Source organism: Sinocyclocheilus anshuiensis, unplaced genomic scaffold (genome assembly GCF_001515605.1).
Source record: "Sinocyclocheilus anshuiensis isolate Anshui unplaced genomic scaffold, SAMN03320099.WGS_v1.1 scaffold1056, whole genome shotgun sequence".
NCBI lineage: Eukaryota > Metazoa > Chordata > Actinopteri > Cypriniformes > Cyprinidae > Sinocyclocheilus > Sinocyclocheilus anshuiensis.
Window position 1 is genome coordinate 25982 of NW_015551059.1, and position 18683 is coordinate 44664.

Genomic DNA, 18683 nt, shown 5'->3' on the forward strand with positions numbered 1-18683 from the left:
GGATGCAATAATCGCATGCCAATGTGCATTGGCTTGTTTAGTTTACACGCGAAGTAGATTGGTCCCTCTAAGCGAGATCCCAATTCGTCGGTCCTCCGACGTGACGTCTCCGTTCCCTCCTTCAGGGAACGAGGGCTACATACGTAACCGAGACGTTCAAAATAACTACAAAATGTCATGCCTTTGAAAATTAAAGAGAACAACTGAATGCACTGCTTTAGCGCGTCTCGGTGTCCTTGAGCATCTTTCTGGCTCATGCCACAAACATGAACCACAGGGAATACTTGTCTTTTAAAAGGCTTCATTTAGATTATTTGACGTTAAATGCATCATATAAGTCACTTTGAAATAAATCACAGTAGGCCTATGTATCATGATAAAAAAAAAGACTTTACAGTCTGGAAATACTTTAGGCTATAGCAAATTATTTCTCGTACCCCCTATTACTTTAAGAACCGCTGGTCTACACAGAAGAAAGACCTGTCTAGACTCTGCCCCGGTACGAGCTGTTTTCTCATTTTTCTACTTTCAATATTAAATAAAAAAAGTAATGATCAAGTGATACACGGATTTAAACGGACCTGATTCATTAGTTTTTTTGATTTAACTACAATTTAGCTGGATTTTTTTGTATTTTTGTACATGGGTAAAAAAATTTGAATATACTTATGTATTTATATAAGTATATATATTTGTTTCGAATGTGTGGGCGGTGCTGAAATGCCCCTTTTGTCCCCCATCTTCTGTACTACACCGTATAGTAAACCACGAGCGAGTCACCATTAAACGGCTATCGGGATGCCACCATGGCCACATCAAAGAAACATAGGAGGCTTCTCAAACAGAAGAACACATCCTTGTAAGACTGCATATCTAGGCTGCCACGTCATCGAGCCCCATCGAAGGACATCTCAATTTGAAGGATTCTTAATAGGCAGTCTTCGTTTTGCATCCTTCATTCGGCCTGTTTTGATCAGGTGTATCCTTAGCGTCCTTCAATCACCCACAATCCATTGCACACATTCAAACTCATGAAAAATAATCAGCTGAAGTTAATTAGTTGAAGGCATTATGTTTTCTTTTTTGTTTAGTTGTAAATGAATCACATAATGCTAAACTGTGCATAATGTAAACCACTGGGAGACCAGACAGTTGTCATTACCTATGCTGCATTAATAGAAAGTCAAATAATATAAAAAATTTCAATATAAAGTATTCTTCAAATTATTATTTTAATAGTATTTTCTTGCCATGAATGTAGGGGCAGGACTGGACTAGGAAGCATGCATCCTCACTAGGATGCATCCTTCTGTTTGAGAAGCATCCATAAAGAGGGCCGTTGAGTCATAATTATTCTGTTTGTCTCATTTGCCAAGAGACAGTCTCCATTATGAACAGTGTTGGGGAAGCTACTTTGAAACTGTAGCTTGAGAAGCTGCAAGCTACTCATAATTTAAAGTAGTTAAGCTACAGTCAAGCTACCCTTCTGAAAAAGTAGCTAGCTACACTACAAGTAAAAGTAGCTAGCTACATTGAAAGTACTTTTTTGTTCACAATGACATATCACAAATAACTGAATAAGCATTCATGAGGAATGTTTTAAGAAAATATTTGGTATTTAAAACAATGCTATACAATTATGATGTCAAAGATTATTGTTTTATTACTCAAATATCTCAGACTGTCAAAAGTCAAAGTGCAAAATCGCAACAAATTTAGCATTGCAATAACAAAATGTTACTTTTATTTAAGTAACTTAAATTAAGCACACAGAAGCATTTTCTCAAAAATACTGTGTGGCAGATGGCTGCATTATAGTAAGATATTATATTGAACTCTGAACAACCACGCACATGCAGCGAGACAGCACTAACAGGTGTGGTTTAGGGCTGCACGATTTGAGGAAAATAATCTAATTTTTCTGGTTAAAATTACGATTTGTGATTTAAAATGCGATTTTAAAACGAATTAACAAAAACAAACAAACAAAAAAACAATATAATATGGTTGGAGCTAAGATGTGAGGAAAGGAAGCGAGGGACAAAGGCATCCAGCTGACATCACTGTAGATGAATAAAAAGAAGATAGAAACGCTTGAAATGATTAACCCCTTAAGCCTGAGGTGTACCACCGGCTGTACATTTTGTGTTTTTTTTTTTTTAAAGTGTGAAAGTGACGTGACATGTGGCCAAGTATGGTGACCCATACTCGGAATTAGTGCTCTGCATTTATCCCATCCAAAGTGCACACACACAGCAGTGAACACACACACACCGTGAACACACACCCGGAGCAGTGGGCAGCCATTTTTTGCTGCAGCGCCCGGGGAGCAGTTGGGGTTCGGTGCCTTGCTCAAGGGCACCTCAGTCGTGGTATTGAAGGTGGGAGAGAGCGCTGTACATTCACTCCCCCCACCTACAATACTTGCCGGTACAAGACTCGAACCAGCAACCGTGGGTTACAAGTCCGACTCTCTAACCATTAGGCCACGACTTCCCCATTTGTACAATGTACTGTAATATGTCAGAAACATCATACATCTCAGATCTGTGAAATGTCATTTGAAAGGTCTCACCGAGTAGAATAAAACAAGTATAATTTTTTGGGGGTTTGACTAAACTTGAGCAAGTTTATGTATGAGAAGTCACCCCATACCCATATGAAAATAATATATGGATGCGGCATTTATGTCACTTTATTGCTTGCAACTTCATAAAACATGCTCCGATCGTGACATGATTATTTAGAGCAGATTATCCTGATTAAGAAGAGCCCAAACTCATATAATCCATCATTTATATCTAAAGATATTCCTCATGAATTTATAACACACATAAAACTGCACAGGCGACATGTATAGCTTAGCAAAAAAATTCTAAGGAAGCTTTCATGTGGTGTTTTCTCTTGTAACTTCGTGAAACATGCATGTATCATGGAAAATTGCATGTCATTATTTGCATTAAAAAGAACCCAAACTCCTCATAATTTGTCCATTATATCTAAAGATATTCCTTATGTTGTTATAACACACATAAAACTGCTAAATAAAAAATCAAAAGCTAATTTTCACGTGGCATTTTTGTTCTTAACTTCATGAAACATGCATATATCGCGGAAAATCGCACGTCATTATTTTCTGAAAATGTTCTCAATTAAAAAGAGCCCAAACTCACCATAATCTCTCATTTAGAACTAAAGATATTCCTTATCAAGTTACAACAAATAAAACCCCAAAGGTGAATATGTTGTAACTTTCACATGGTTTTTACGCTTGTCATTTCACAAAACATGCTCCGATCGTGGAAATGGCACATCCTTACTTACAGCAGATTCTCATGATTGAACCGAGTCCAAAATCAAAATAATCCATTGCATCTTTCCTGTGTAAGTAATACCTAAACCCATGAATTGAATAAATAAGTTGGAGAGCTGCATTAAACACTTGGCAAGTAAAATTTAAAATCCAGCATGTTTCTGTCTATTTTACCTTTTTTTTATAACAACTTTTTAAAATGATATATAATTAGGTACCCTTTTAAAGCTTAGAATTTAAATTTTTTGATCAACTCTTAAAGGGGTCATATGATGCTATTTTAAAGATCATTATTTTGTGTATTTGGTGTAACAGAATATGTTGACATGCTTTAATGTTCAAAAAACACATTATTTTTCAAATACTGTACATTATTGTAGGTCCTCTATGCCCCGCCTCTCTCAAACGTGTCGTTTTCAAATAAGCCCCCTCCTTTGACAAGCGCAGTCTGCTCTGATTGGGCACTGAATCACACAGCGTCTCTCTGACATGGCTGCATCGACATTGCTGTTCCTGAAACCACGCCTTCTTTCATTGCGTGCACATTTGGGTGGCATTATGCTAATATTTGCACATAGTGACATAGACATGTGGGGGCGTGTTAGAACGAGCCGTTTTAGGCAGGTGTGGCTGACTCTTAACTTTTATAAAGAATATCTCTTTGGATTTGAGACTTTAGTCTTTGCAACTTTACAGATCTTCTTTATGCACCAAGAGCTTGTAACACTCCAAAGAGAAAGGAAAACTTGAAATCGCATCATATGACCCCTTTAACGAGTGCTGAGTAGTAAAGTGCTGAGTGTACCGCTGGCAGGCGCCCCCTAGCGAAGAAAAAATAATAATATTTTTCAAAACCACTGCCTTGATCAACACAAAATAGGTGTCATTTGAAAGCTTAGAGTCTGAACTTTACAATGCGACTTTGATTATCTCCTAAGTAGTGCTGAGTTATTTGCTGATAAATAGAAATTTTTTTTTTTCAAAATTATGAAATATGTTTTTTGTACCATGTACTCTAATATATAGTCATATGTCATTTGAAAGGTCTCACAGAGTAGAATAAAGCAAGAATAATTGTTTGGGGGGAGGCATTACTTCTGTGTATGTCACTCAGAAAACAGTAATTTCAAAACTGTCAAGGAATACTTCCCATCTACTTTTCATTTAACAAGTTTTATTCAAAGCAAATCATCTACGCTGCTGCATTTACATGCCAAGCATGTTTAAAATGTTCTTTGAAATCTTTAGCATGTTTAACGTGTTGTTTGTTTTTATTTTTCTTTCTTCAATTTTTTTTTTGACTTGACAGCTTTGACTGTAAAATTTTAAACCCTTGTTTTTGTGCAGTGATTGATTGACAGGTGAGTAGGCAGTTGTGTTATATGTAATGTATCAGGGAAAAAGTGACTTTTTACAGCATCTTAAAACGTACACTTTGCCTCCATACAGATAAAAACAGTTTACACTGAGATCTTGAAAAATGCTGATGTCCTTTTGTCAGCTACTCATTTCTGTATCTGATATGTAGATGTTTCCTCTCAGGTGAGTGCTGAGCAGAAGTCTGTTGGGAGCACGTCTGGAATGCATGCTAGTGTGGAGACAAGCCAACTTCTGAAGGTTTTGTCATTTCTGTTTGTCTTTACTGGCATGTGTTTTAGCAATATCACACAAGCAAGTGCTGTTGTTCTGCATACAGTGTTGGGTAGTAATTTATATGTAATCCAGATTATGTAACCAGATTCCAAAAATCATGTACTTGTAATTAGATTAAATATTGTTTTAAAATGCGCTTATTCAAATTATAGTTAATTTTTTAATGAATTACATGATTGCATATTATTGACACAATGGCAGTAAATTATTCATAATTTATTGATTCTCCCTCTTTTTTTTTTTTTTTATATTTCACTCTTTAAAAATCCTACTGTGTATTGTTACATGTGGCTGTAGTATAAAGTGCACAGCGAAGGAGTAGAGTCCAAAGAAGTCATTTTAATAAATCCGCAGGGAGAACAGAACAATCACATGGGTACAAAACATCAAACATAATCAATACAGGACAGCCTAACTGAGGAGAACTCAGGGCTTAAATAACTGGAGGAACGTAATCAGTAAGAACAGGAACAGCAGACCCTCCCGGGAAGGCGCATCCTCGCACAGAACAGTCCAACGGATGAGGGAGGGTGGGGGCTCAGGAGGAGGATGAGGGGCTGGCAACAGAAAAAGGGGACAGTTCATGGGGCCAGGGTGGAGAAGAAGGTGTGAGGAGTCAGGAGCAGGATGAGCCAAATGGAGATCCAGACCGCAGCCAGGACAGCGGCCCATGGTGGAGTCGTCAGAGGGAGGAGCCATGGTGGAGGTAGGGCTGGTGACACCAGGGGGCCAACAGACAAAGCTGGTGGAAGAGGAGCCCAGAGCAGAGACGGAGAGCCGCAGAGCCAGGGTGAAACAGAGGATCCAAAGAGCCACGGCGGCGCTGATGGCTCAGGTGACCAAGGCAGGGATCCGGTGGAGCCAGAGTGGCAGAGGACCAAGGTGGAGGCCGGAGGGATGAGGGAGCCTGGTGGAGCCAGTAGGATGACGGTCCACGGAGGAGACGAAGGAGCTAGGAGCCAAGGTGGAGCCGATGGGTCAAAGGGCCAAGGTGGAGGCCGGAGGCGGAGACGGGATCCTTACGCCAAGGCAGAGCTGGAGACTGGCAGACCCGAGGCAAATCAGAGCGCCCGGATGGCGCTGACTGAGGGTGAGCTGAGTGACTGACAGGAATCAGTGGAGACAGGGTTGAGGAAATGGCTGGTTTTAGGAGAGGAGGTGAGAGAGGGAGGCTGGGAAGGAACACAGGAGAACAGGAGCTGGGCGGAGACGCAGGAGATTCAGGGCTGAGCGTAACCAGCGGAGACGCAGGAGATTCAGGGCTGGGCGGAACCAGTGGAGAATTGGGAATTATCTCCCCAAACCAGTCTATTAAATCCACATTAAAATGTCTTCTAGTTCCTCATAATATCCAGAGGCCAGTTGCAGCTCACCCTCAGTGGCAAGCGTGTGGACAGACGGGGCTTCCCTCCAAGCTGTCGATCTCCACTAGTACATACACGGCGATACACGGTGCTGCTGGCTCATGCACCTGGTCAGACGTGTCTTGAGGCTCTGGTTCCGGGGCGATGATCCGCTCAGTCGCTCTTGTTTGCGATAGCTCGTCGATCGCGGCGTGCTCTGGCCCTCCGTCTGTGGTTGGCTCGGGCAGACGCTTCATATAGCATGATGGTGATAGCTGGCTCGGCTCTGGATCGACGAAATGCAGCGAAACTCCCTCAAGGACCATCCATGGGCAGTCTTGCTGAGGCTGACTTGATAGAAAATACACAACGAGGGGTCCGGGAAGGTGGTGAGATTTGCCAGGTTGATAAAGGTCTTCGTGCGCTCCTCAAGGGAGCGATCTCCCTGCTCCATGCATAGGATTTGGACTGTTGGCAGATCCAACGGGGAGGAGGGAGAAAAAGAAATAAAACAAAACAAACAGAAATCTAAACTTTAGTCCTGTATTCTGTTACTTGTGGCTGTAGGATAAAGTGTAAGTTGGCAAGGGGTCAAGTGCAAAGATGGCAAGTGTGGATTTTGGGACACAAATGAATGGGTGATTCAGTGACTCACTCAAAAAGACTGTCACTTGTTGCCACCTCCCGATGTAACCTGTTATTATTTAACACATTTTTTGCAATCAGAATTTTCATCTGTTGTAATCTAGCAGTGGAATACAAGGGAAGTAATTTAGATTGCTTTAATTTACGTAGGTTTGTAGACAAATAATTTAACCTATTATACTCTTCCACAGTACCGGGCAGATGTTGTGGTCCCCAGTCGTATGGAGGAGATGATCAGGGTTATTCGAGAACGAGACTTTCCAGCATTTGGTGAGCTGACCATGAAAGACAGTAATCAGTTTCATGCCATCTGTCTGGACACCTACCCACCCATATTCTACCTGAACAACACGTCGCACCGGATCATCAGTCTAGTGCACCGCTACAACCAATACTATGGAGAGACCAGGGTGAGTGCAAGTAATAAATTCAAATAATTAGAGATTTAATGTCACTAACCATGCAAAATTTGACAAATCCAGTGATTATTTAATCCTTGAAAGAGCTCATGATTTCAACCTGGTACCCTGTATACACAAATATTGTTTCCAGGCGTACAGACAAAACCAGTGTTACCTTTTGCTCTTGGAAATTGATTTAAATTAGCCAAACACATCAATGCTCACTAGAAAGTTTTTCTGTATGCAATATTCCATCAGAGAGTCAGTGAATGGACTGTGGGTGGTCTGTGAGCATGACACCTGAGTTTGAGACTATCTAAGGAGTCTTACAAACTCTAGAAAAGCCTTGAAATGCCCAAACACAAATTATGTTTATCTAATTAACAGCTTTATAACTAATTGTAAGGAGATTTTAGTATATGTTAGATGCTGTCAATATGCCAGGATGTTGGATCCAATCTATTTAAAATCTTTTATCTCATTAAAATATATTAATTTTGTCTGACACTTTATACCAGTTAACAGTGATTTTGTCTGATATCCAAACTAGTCGTCAAATAACTCTTCTATCAGCATAAGTGACAGAGAGAGGCAGGGTAAAAGCAGGAATCATAAGATATTTTTTACCATCACTTTGAGCAGAGTTTATTAAATAATCTTTAATTGTGTCTTAATGCTCCAGTCGGACTTTGTCTGACGGGTGCTTCACAGCAATTCATAAAGTGTTATTTACACTAAAGAGAAGGCTGCTTCGCATATCGCAATAACCGCAATATCGCAATACCATGCTATTGACGAGCAAACCGCAGAGGGTTATGCCCTTCTCGTTTTACACTTTGTGCATGTATACTGAATATTAAATAAGTTTAAAGAAGTGGCAGTTTTCAAACATCAAAAATGTATAGGCTAATTGGTTAAAAAACCCAAGTTTGCATGTAAAGCATTCAATCAGTCACCATGATGTTACTAAACACACTACCTCTGCAGAGTCTGGTGCTGATGTTGACGTCGCGGCCCTACTTTAAGCCAATCACGAGGGATCAGCAGACGTGATGTTTCATGAGTGACGGGTTTTTAGCGCGATGGATATAATGGATATAATGGATACGATTTTGAACGTATAGCTGTATATCCAAGTGATCACGATGCCAGAGTGGCCTAAATATAAGTTACACATGAGTGGGAGAGTGACTCAACTTTCAAAACGTGAATTACACCTGTGGAGGGAGATGACATGATGGTTCTTAGTTGATATCAATGTAACTCTGAAATCAGAGCACAGTTAAATAATTTAATCAAAATCCAAACTGAATGGGGGACTATAAGATCCTGTCCTGCATCAGAAAGCTGGTGGACTTGATTAGTTTTGACTGTGCAAAGTTCTGTATTATGTTCAGTGTACTTCACGAAAGACGTGATGTAGTTCTGTATGAAGTTAAAGTGCAACACGAAGGTAAGCGCATTACTGTTGATTTTTTGTTACCATATTATCGTACTGTATCAATGAATCACACAGTTTTGACTGTCATGGTGTGTGCATAAACGAGTGTCAAATAACTAATTACGCTGCTTCCGATCACTTATACTGAGCACTTTTTCCATTTAAATTGGTTTATTCTGACTGTTGACACTGAAATAGTGCACGTGTTTTTCATTGAGTATCGGTTAATTTCTTGATTGCCGTGTTGACATAGGCTGGTGTCTACCTGGACATTTCTATTTGGTAATTGTCTTTATTTGTGCTGATTTGATCTGTTTTCCTGGGAAATGTATCTTTTTATATTATTTTGTCATCTTTATTTTGTTTTAAGGAGTTAAAATGGTCCTTATCAGCCTTCATTGACATTGAATTGCAATAAAATTCTATCAAATTATTTTGACAGTTTTTGTTGGAGTGGGCGGGTTTTGGTGAGATTTTGGGCTGAAAATCGTCCACCTGATCTGGCAACACTGCTTGCCGCCACCTTGTGGCGCAACAATCTAACTGCACTGACTGACAGCCTGTCTAGAATGCGCACAGGTGGAAATATCAATAGAAAGTCTCGTGTCCAGTCAGGTTCGAATATCAGAACTAACTGTTATACATGCAGGCTAACAATATCCTAAATATCTTATTGTCAGGTTTATGTTCTGTTATATGGACCGTTATTTTGTAATTCTCTTCTATTTTCTTCACTTCCTGTTTCAACGCTATTTGGTTTTGGTTTCATTGGTTTCTGAATATGACCTCGTTATATCGTGACATACACACACAGATTATATATATATATATATATATATATATATATATATATATACAGTATATATATATGGTGATAATACCGCATATCGTGCCATTGAGCCACTCAAAACACTGCAAGGGAAATTCCTTCACCGCGACAGCCCTATTCGCAAACAACGTATTACTGATCATGTATAGAAAAATTATATAAAGTCAAGATCGAGCTCTGCCCCTGGGCCAAATGGCATCCCGTATAAGCTTTATAAAAGGTGCCCTCAAGTCCTGAAACACCTATGGAAGCTTTAAGGGTATTCTGGAAGCAACAGCAGGTTCCTGCTGAGTGGTGTAGAGCAGTGTCCATCTTAATCCCAAAGGAAAGGGATTCATCCGTCATTGGCCAGTTTAGGAGTATTTCACTCTTGAACGTGGAAGGAAAGCTTTTCTTTTCAGTGATTGCCAAGCGTCTGACCAAGTTCCTCCTCGACAATAATTACGTTGATACAAGTTGTCAGAAGGCAGGTGTCCCAGGTTTCTCAGGGTGTTCAGAGCATGCAACATTAATCTGGGACCAGATCCAGTTCACAAAAAAGGACAAGAAGGATCTTCATGTTGTCTGGCTGGATTTGGAGAACACCTACGGCTCTGTACCACATCAGTTGATTGATTTTGCCCTGGACTTCTTCTATGTGCCTACAGGTGTAAACATCATTCAAAGCTGTTTTGCAAATCTGAAGATCTGCCATTCATAACTACAAAACCAGCTGGCAGAAACTTGGCAGGGGAATAGCTATGGGATGTTCAATATCCCCCATTCTATTCATGGCAGCCTTTGAGGTAATCTTGATTGGCGCAAGGACCATGGCGAGGGCAGCACGAAATAGTGCAGGACTTCAGTTGCCCCCCTTTCGATGCTTGGAGTGACTGGGATATTTCGTATTTATGGTAATTTGGGTCAAATGACTCAAATGGGAATCTAATCCTAAGGATTCGGAATTAACTTTGTAAAATATTAATTCTGAATCAAATATTAACTCTTTTTCAACTATTCGTCCACCGATAAGTTCAGTTTAGAGTATTTTACCAATTCTGTAGCAGGATATTATTGTCGTGGTCATCAATTACAATATCATGCCGTTATAGTTACTGATTATGAGCAAGGTAACTAGATCGACAGTTTAAGGCAGTAACATGTAAGCAAAAGCAAGGCTCTTGTCTGTAAAATCAAACAACACTGTATTGGACTACTCTACTACACACAACTAATCTAACGAACACACACACACACACACACACACACAGCAGTGAAGAAAGGGGTGATGTTACAGAGGTTGACTGGATTCCTGAATAACCAACATTCTACACTATTTCCTAAACTGCAACCTGAGAGAAAGTGTAATACTAGCACTAGGGGTGGGCGATATAGCCTCAAAATTATATCACAATATTTTTACAAATATTTGCGATAATGATATTTATGACGATATAGAAAAAAAACATGGAACAATGTTTTATTGGTGATTGCAGCTGGCAGGCAGCAGCATTTATTAGTGCAAACAAAATGAAGGGCATTTTCCATCCTTTTCCAATGAGCTACTGTCATCGATGACAGACTAATTCGAAGTGTAAATCTATTGTCATAAGGTGGAAGCAGCAGCGTTATAGTGCAATAGTAGTGACTCAGTAACACAGCATGAGTCAAATGTAGCCTTGGTAGTGCTTTCCCTGGAAATCTTGAGTAAAAGTGTAACATAACTCCTTAACACTTTAGTTTAACAATAACTAAAGTAATTTAACATTGTAACTCTTCGGGAGCCTGCACAATATTGTCACCTAATAAAATTGAACTAAAATTTTAAGTACAAATGTGTGATGAGTGGGGCGGGGCCAAGAGCCGCGGGAACAGAGCGAGGCCAGTGTCACACTGAAGCTGTGTGATTTTCATAGTAGTGCACCCTTTAAGCTCACCTTACAATAATATGAAGTCTTTAATAATTACAGCAGTGTAAAACCACAGACCATCAATACATTTTAAATTTATAATATTATGGATTTAAAAGTACAAGCCAGTAATGCCTGTGAAGTAATATATTAGTGTAGCACACAATCTTATACAGCTAGTCAGCTAACTGTGTTCTGTAGCATCTGCGCTGTGTTGCTAAAACTATCTTTTGGATTTAACTGTAATTATTTACAACTTCCAAGTTCCAGGTTATAATATGCAGAAGTCTAAACATTAATCTCTTAATTTTACAGTAAGTAGTGAAATTTACCCAAAATAAAGGCTTAAACATCTAAAAAATGCACATTTAAAGGGCTCCTCTTTTGGTGAAAGTTTTCAGACAGCTTTCAAAATGGCCGCCGGACAGTGTGTAGCCTACACATGGACAGCCATATCTCAGTGTGCAATGATCTGATTGACTTGAAATTACAGGAGGCATGTGGTAACAAACACATCAATACATTAATTTTTCTTTTTATAATCTGAGCTCAAATATGGAAGTGTGCTTAATGGGTACGTGAGCTTAATAGGTACGTTTACCCTATCTTAACAACACTGACAAATTAATAATATTCAGTAGAGGATCTATGACTTCTGGAAGCACCTGTTTTAAAAGCTTAGATGGAATAGGGTCTAACATACATGTTGTAGATTTTGATGATTTGACAATTTTATACAATTCTTCCTGTCCTATAGCAGAGAATGAGTGGAATTGTTCCTCAGGCTTTTTATAATCTGAGCTCAAATATGGAAGTGTGCTTAATGGGTACGTGAGCTTAATAGGTACGTTTACCCTATCTTAACAACACTGACAAATTAATAATATTCAGAAGAGGATCTATGACTTCTGGAAGCACCTCTTTTAGTAGCTTAGATGGAATAGGGTCTAACATGCATGTTGTAGGTTTTGATGATTTTACAAGTTTATACAATTCTTCCTGTCCTATAGCAGAGAATGACTGGAATTGTTCCTCAGGGGATCTATAGTGCGCTATCTGATGCGATACTGTGGCTGACGGCTGCATGGTTATAATTTTCTCTAATATAATATAGTATCGATCTTGGAAGTAAAGAAGTTCATAAAATCATTACTGCTGTGCTATTGGGAAATGTCTGCATCTGTTGATGCTTTATTTTTCGTTAATTTAGCCACTGTATGGAATAAATTCCTGGGGTTGTATTTGTTCTCTTCTAAGAGAGACGAAAGTAAGTAGATTTTGCTAGAAGTTTTTAGAGCTTTTGCTAGAAAAGAGAGAGTCATTAGTTTCTGTTACACCGTCAAGTTTTTCTGAGCTATTGGATATGCTGAGGAATTGAGACAAGTCAGGAAGATTATTTACAAAGCAGTCTTTTGTGGTAGAAGTGATGGTTCTACCATATTTGTAACAAGGAGTTGAGTTTGCAGCTTTAGCTATATAGAGTATACATGAGATTGGATAATGATCTGAGATAGCGTCACTCTGCTGCAGAATTTCAACGCCATTAACATCAATTCCATGTGACAGTATTAAATCTAAAGTATGATTACGACAATGAGTAGGCCCTGACATGATCCCAATGCATCTTTTTCATTATCAACATGGATATTAAAATCACCAACAACAATTAAAACTTTATCTGCAGCCAGTGCTAACTCAGATAGAAAATCAGCAAATTCTTTGATAAAGTCTGTATGGTGCCCTGGTGGCCTGTATACAGTAGCCAGTGTAGCCAGTACAGGGGATTTATCATTAACACTTGTTTCTCTAGGTAATGTTATTTGAATCACCATTACTACCATTACTTCATACTTGAAACCAGACTTCTGGAGAAATACTGAAAATATTACTATAAATTGTAGCAACACCTACCCTTTTAACTTTTGGACATGGCTCATGTTTATAACAGTAATCTTAGGGGGTAGAATAAAATAATTAATCAAATAATGTAATCATCTGGTTTTAGCCAGGTTTCTGTCAAATAGAGCACATCTAAGTTACCTGTGATCATATCATTTACAAAAAGCACTTTTGTCGAAAGGATTTTAATATTCATTAAGCCAAGATTTATCATTTGTTTATCTGTATTATTTCTGTTTTTTATTTGTTGAACATCAATTAAGTTGTTAGTTGCAAGTGTGTTGAGGCAAGTTGGAGCTAAACTCTGCAGGACCGAGTTTGGAGACCTGTGGTCTATGCAGTAATTTCCAATGGATCATCTGATAATTCGGGTTTTTTGAGGGTAAGGTAATTATCCCCCAAATTTGATGAGTAAAGATAGTTTGTATGTCACCATTCATGTCCTCAGATGAAGTAGTTGCTATAAAGAGTGGTTTGTAGGGCTGTCTTTAGAGAGAAATGCACTTTTCATATGGATTTTCATAAGAGAGTATTTGTTTTCTATTTCAGTTGGTTCATTTAAAAGTAGACATTTCAAGCTTTCTATAGATATATTTTCTAATGTCATTGTGAAAACCTTAAAAAGGTTAATTATAGATATAGTAAGACACAAACCCACCTGTTCACCACTCAGTTTCATAAAGTGTTTGAGTAAGACTACCGTAGAAGTCGGTTGGCTCAGACGATCAGGCACCACTGATTAGTTTTTATGACCCATCACTGACTTAAGGGCTTTTCGCACCGCAGGAACCTATTCAAAGTACCAGAACTAATTGTGGAACTACCCACTTTTTGGCGTGTTCGCACCGTACCGGGAGACTACCGTAAAATTACCCATAGCGCCATCTGCTGTTTTGGAAGAGGAAGTTGCTCAACTGCATTTGTGAGAAAATCTGGCCAAGAGCTTGCATAAAAGGTCGAGTGTCTCACAATCAAAACAGACCAGCATTTGTATGCACTAAATTTGTTCAAAGGTTACATGCAGTTCATAGGATTGATTGTATTTGTGAACTATGATGTATTTATATTTGTGAAGCACAATACGCTTATTTGTTACACCTCTGCGGTTTCGCTCACTCTGACCTTTGTTTGCAAATCGCTTTGTTTGCGAGTCGAATTTTCCTTTGCAAAGCAGATCAAGTTTGTTTGCAAAATACTGGATTTGTTTGTTTAATTTCGGCATATTATTCACTCCATAGGTTCTGCCTGGGTGTTAGTTGCAATTAGGTAAGGGGTATTGTGGATTATTTGGTAAATATAACAAATAATTGTATGTCTGATCTGTCTCAGTCATTACAAAGCGCAAGAAGATGTGAGAGAGAACTCAATTCAGTGTTCACATGCTAGGACATGGCTTTATGTGTCTGCGTAGCACTGGCCCAATCGGTGTAGTTTAGTCAACTGTCCCAAGCGCCATTCACGCTTAGGTCATCGGGCAGTCCTTATTGCCAAGCCCTGCATATATTTTGTACACATTTCGTTTTGCTTTGGCAAGTATTTAATTGTTTTACCCAAAGAAAATTGATGGCTTATGCAGCAGACATTATAAATAAATCAGTGTCTTCATGCAGTTAATTAATAGTCATTTGTTATATTGGCCTTTTTTCATGATATAAGCCAATATGCCAATGATTTCAAATTGATCAAAAATTGTCGATTAATATCGGCAGCTGATAAATCGGTGCATCTGTATTGAATACTAAGTCTATTCTCTCTCTTAAGTTTTATAGCATACTATTATGCTTCGATATAAGTGGATTGATGTATTTGCACCTATTGCCTTGTTTCAGGTGGCATATACCTTTGATGCTGGTCCTAATGCTGTTATTTACACCTTGCAAGACCACTTGTCAGAGTTTGTACAGGTGGTCCGTCATTTCTTTCCCCCGGAAGTCAGTGGAGAAGAGTAAGTTACAAATCAGGCATGCTGTTAGTTTTCATTTAAAAACAAATTTTGCAGCTCTCACAGAGCACAGGCACATCATGTTATGATCATAACTCTAAACTCAGTCATTTTAATTTGCAGGTTTGTCAAAGGTCTTCCTGTTTGTTCAGCTGACCTTTCTGAGGAGCTAAAGAGAGACATTAATATGGAGCCCACACCCAAGGGTATACGCTATATAATCAGCACTAAGGTAATTGTCTGAAAACAGCTGCTATCTGTACTTCATTAACTGTAAAGCATATTCATATGTCATCATCTGTATTGAGCATGTAAGGATGTCACAGACCTTGTTTGTCTCACTATATCTACATAACACTAAACCCTATATTCAGTGTTGGGAGTAACGCATTACAAAAGTAACGATATTACAGTAGTATATTACTTTTTGCTGTAACACAGTAATATAATGCATTACTAATAAAATTTGGTTAATATTATACTTGTTACAATCTCGGTAGCGCATGTTACAACAACATATTTTAACTCAAAATTAAGTGGTGAATTTACCAACACCGCAAAACAGCACCAGAGAAAAAATTCTGTGGGTAAAATAGTTTCTTTTTTCTTTTTTTTCCTGGGTCTTTGCTGGAATTCGATGGTCTGGCAGAGACTGCAGAGACGGATTCTACATTTGTTAGATGGACACATTCACATAATGCAGTAGGGCTGTCAAAAAAAGTCGAATTTAAAATAAAAATCCACATTCGAATGCAAAAACGTTGCATTCGAATTTTAGGTGTGCGTCAGGCTGTCTTTTATCAGTGGCGCACGAAATGCGACGAGAATGTAATGTTTTTGTTAGCCTATCCAGTTGAACCCACTAGATGCGGCGCTGCTACGTTGTTCATTCAAAATATTACAGAAAAAGAGAACAATCAATGATGTTGTTTACGTCAAAACCGAAACCAAGCCGTTCACACAGAACGCATATTCATCGCATTTTCTAGAGGAGCAGGATATTATTGTCGTGGTCATCAATTACAATATCATGCCGTTATAGTTACTGATTATGAGCAAGGTAACTAGATCGACAGTTTAAGGCAGTAACATGTAAGCAAAAGCAAGGCTCTTGTCTGTAAAATCAAACAACACTGTATTGGACTACTCTACTACACACAACTAATCTAACGAACACACACACACACACACACACACACAGCAGTGAAGAAAGGGGTGATGTTACAGAGGTTGACTGGATTCCTGAATAACCAACATTCTACACTATTTCCTAAACTGCAACCTGAGAGAAAGTGTAATACTAGCACTAGGGGTGGGCGATATAGCCTCAAAATTATATCACAATATTTTTACAAATATTTGCGATAATGATATTTATGACGATATAGAAAAAAAACATGGAACAATGTTTTATTGGTGATTGCAGCTGGCAGGCAGCAGCATTTATTAGTGCAAACAAAATGAAGGGCATTTTCCATCCTTTTCCAATGAGCTACTGTCATCGATGACAGACTAATTCGAAGTGTAAATCTATTGTCATAAGGTGAAAGCAGCAGCGTTATAGTGCAATAGTAGTGACTCAGTAACACAGCATGAGTCAAATGTAGCCTTGGTAGTGCTTTCCCTGGAAATCTTGAGTAAAAGTGTAACATAACTCCTTAACACTTTAGTTTAACAATAACTAAAGTAATTTAACATTGTAACTCTTCGGGAGCCTGCACAATATTGTCACCTAATAAAATTGAACTAAAATTTTAAGTACAAATGTGTGATGAGTGGGGCGGGGCCAAGAGCCGCGGGAACAGAGCGAGGCCAGTGTCACACTGAAGCTGTGTGATTTTCATAGTAGTGCACCCTTTAAGCTCACCTTACAATAATATGAAATCTTTAAAAATGACAGCAGTATAAAACCACAGACCAGCAATAAACTGTAAATGTATAATATTATGGATTTAAAAGTACAAGCCAGTAATGCCTGTGAAGTAATATATTAGTGTAGCACACAATCTTATACAGCTAGTCAGCTAACTGTGTTCTGTAGCATCTGCGCTGTGTTGCTAAAACTATCTTTTGGATTTAACTGTAATTATTTACAACTTCCAAGTTCCAGGTTATAATATGCAGAAGTCTAAACATTAATCTCTTAATTTTACAGTAAGTAGTGAAATTTACCCAAAATAAAGGCTTAAACATCTAAAAAATGCACATTTAAAGGGCTCCTCTTTTGGTGAAAGTTTTCAGACAGCTTTCAAAATGGCCGCCGGACAGTGTGTAGCCTACACATGGACAGCCATATCTCAGTGTGCAATGATCTGATTGACTTGAAATTACAGGAGGCATGTGGTAACAAACACATCAATACATTAATTTTTCTTTTTATAATCTGAGCTCAAATATGGAAGTGTGCTTAATGGGTACGTGAGCTTAATAGGTACGTTTACCCTATCTTAACAACACTGACAAATTAATAATATTCAGTAGAGGATCTATGACTTCTGGAAGCACCTGTTTTAAAAGCTTAGATGGAATAGGGTCTAACATACATGTTGTAGATTTTGATGATTTGACAATTTTATACAATTCTTCCTGTCCTATAGCAGAGAATGAGTGGAATTGTTCCTCAGGGGGTCTATAGTGCATTATCTGATGCGATACTGTGGCTGACGGCTGCATGGTTATAATTTTCTCTAATATAATATAGTATCGATCTTGGAAGTAAAGAAGTTCATAAAATCATTACTGCTGTGCTATTGGGAAATGTCTGCATCTGTTGATGCTTTATTTTTCGTTAATTTAGCCACTGTATGGAATAAATTCCTGGGGTTGTATTTGTTCTCTTCTAAGAGAGACGAAAGTAAGTAGATTTTGCTAGAAGTTTTTAGAGCTTTTGCTAGAAAAGAGAGAGTCATTAGTTTCTGTTACACCGTCAAGTTTTTCTGAGCTATTGGATATGCTGAGGAATTGAGACAAGTCAGGAAGATTATTTACAAAGCAGTCTTTTGTGGTAGAAGTGATGGTTCTACCATATTTGTAACAAGGAGTTGAGTTTGCAGCTTTAGCTATATAGAGTATACATGAGATTGGATAATGATCTGAGATAGCGTCACTCTGCTGCAGAATTTCAACGCCATTAACATCAATTCCATGTGACAGTATTAAATCTAAAGTATGATTACGACAACGAGTAGGCCCTGACATGATCCCAATGCATCTTTTTCATTATCAACATGGATATTAAAATCACCAACAACAATTAAAACTTTATCTGCAGCCAGTGCTAACTCAGATAGAAAATCAGCAAATTCTTTGATAAAGTCTGTATGGTGCC

At 38.5% G+C, this 18683-nt stretch overlaps 1 protein-coding gene across 1 annotated transcript in view; it reads left to right on the forward strand.

Moving 5' to 3' along the window:
- mvda (mevalonate (diphospho) decarboxylase a) overlaps positions 1–18683 on the forward strand; it is a 31273-nt gene that overhangs the window by 6901 nt on the left and 5689 nt on the right. Inside the window, exons 6-9 of the mRNA XM_016451810.1 lie at positions 4856–4930; positions 7146–7364; positions 15243–15358; positions 15479–15587. Coding sequence (XP_016307296.1) covers positions 4856–4930; positions 7146–7364; positions 15243–15358; positions 15479–15587 — 519 coding nt within the window. The remainder of the gene's footprint in view (positions 1–4855; positions 4931–7145; positions 7365–15242; positions 15359–15478; positions 15588–18683) is intronic.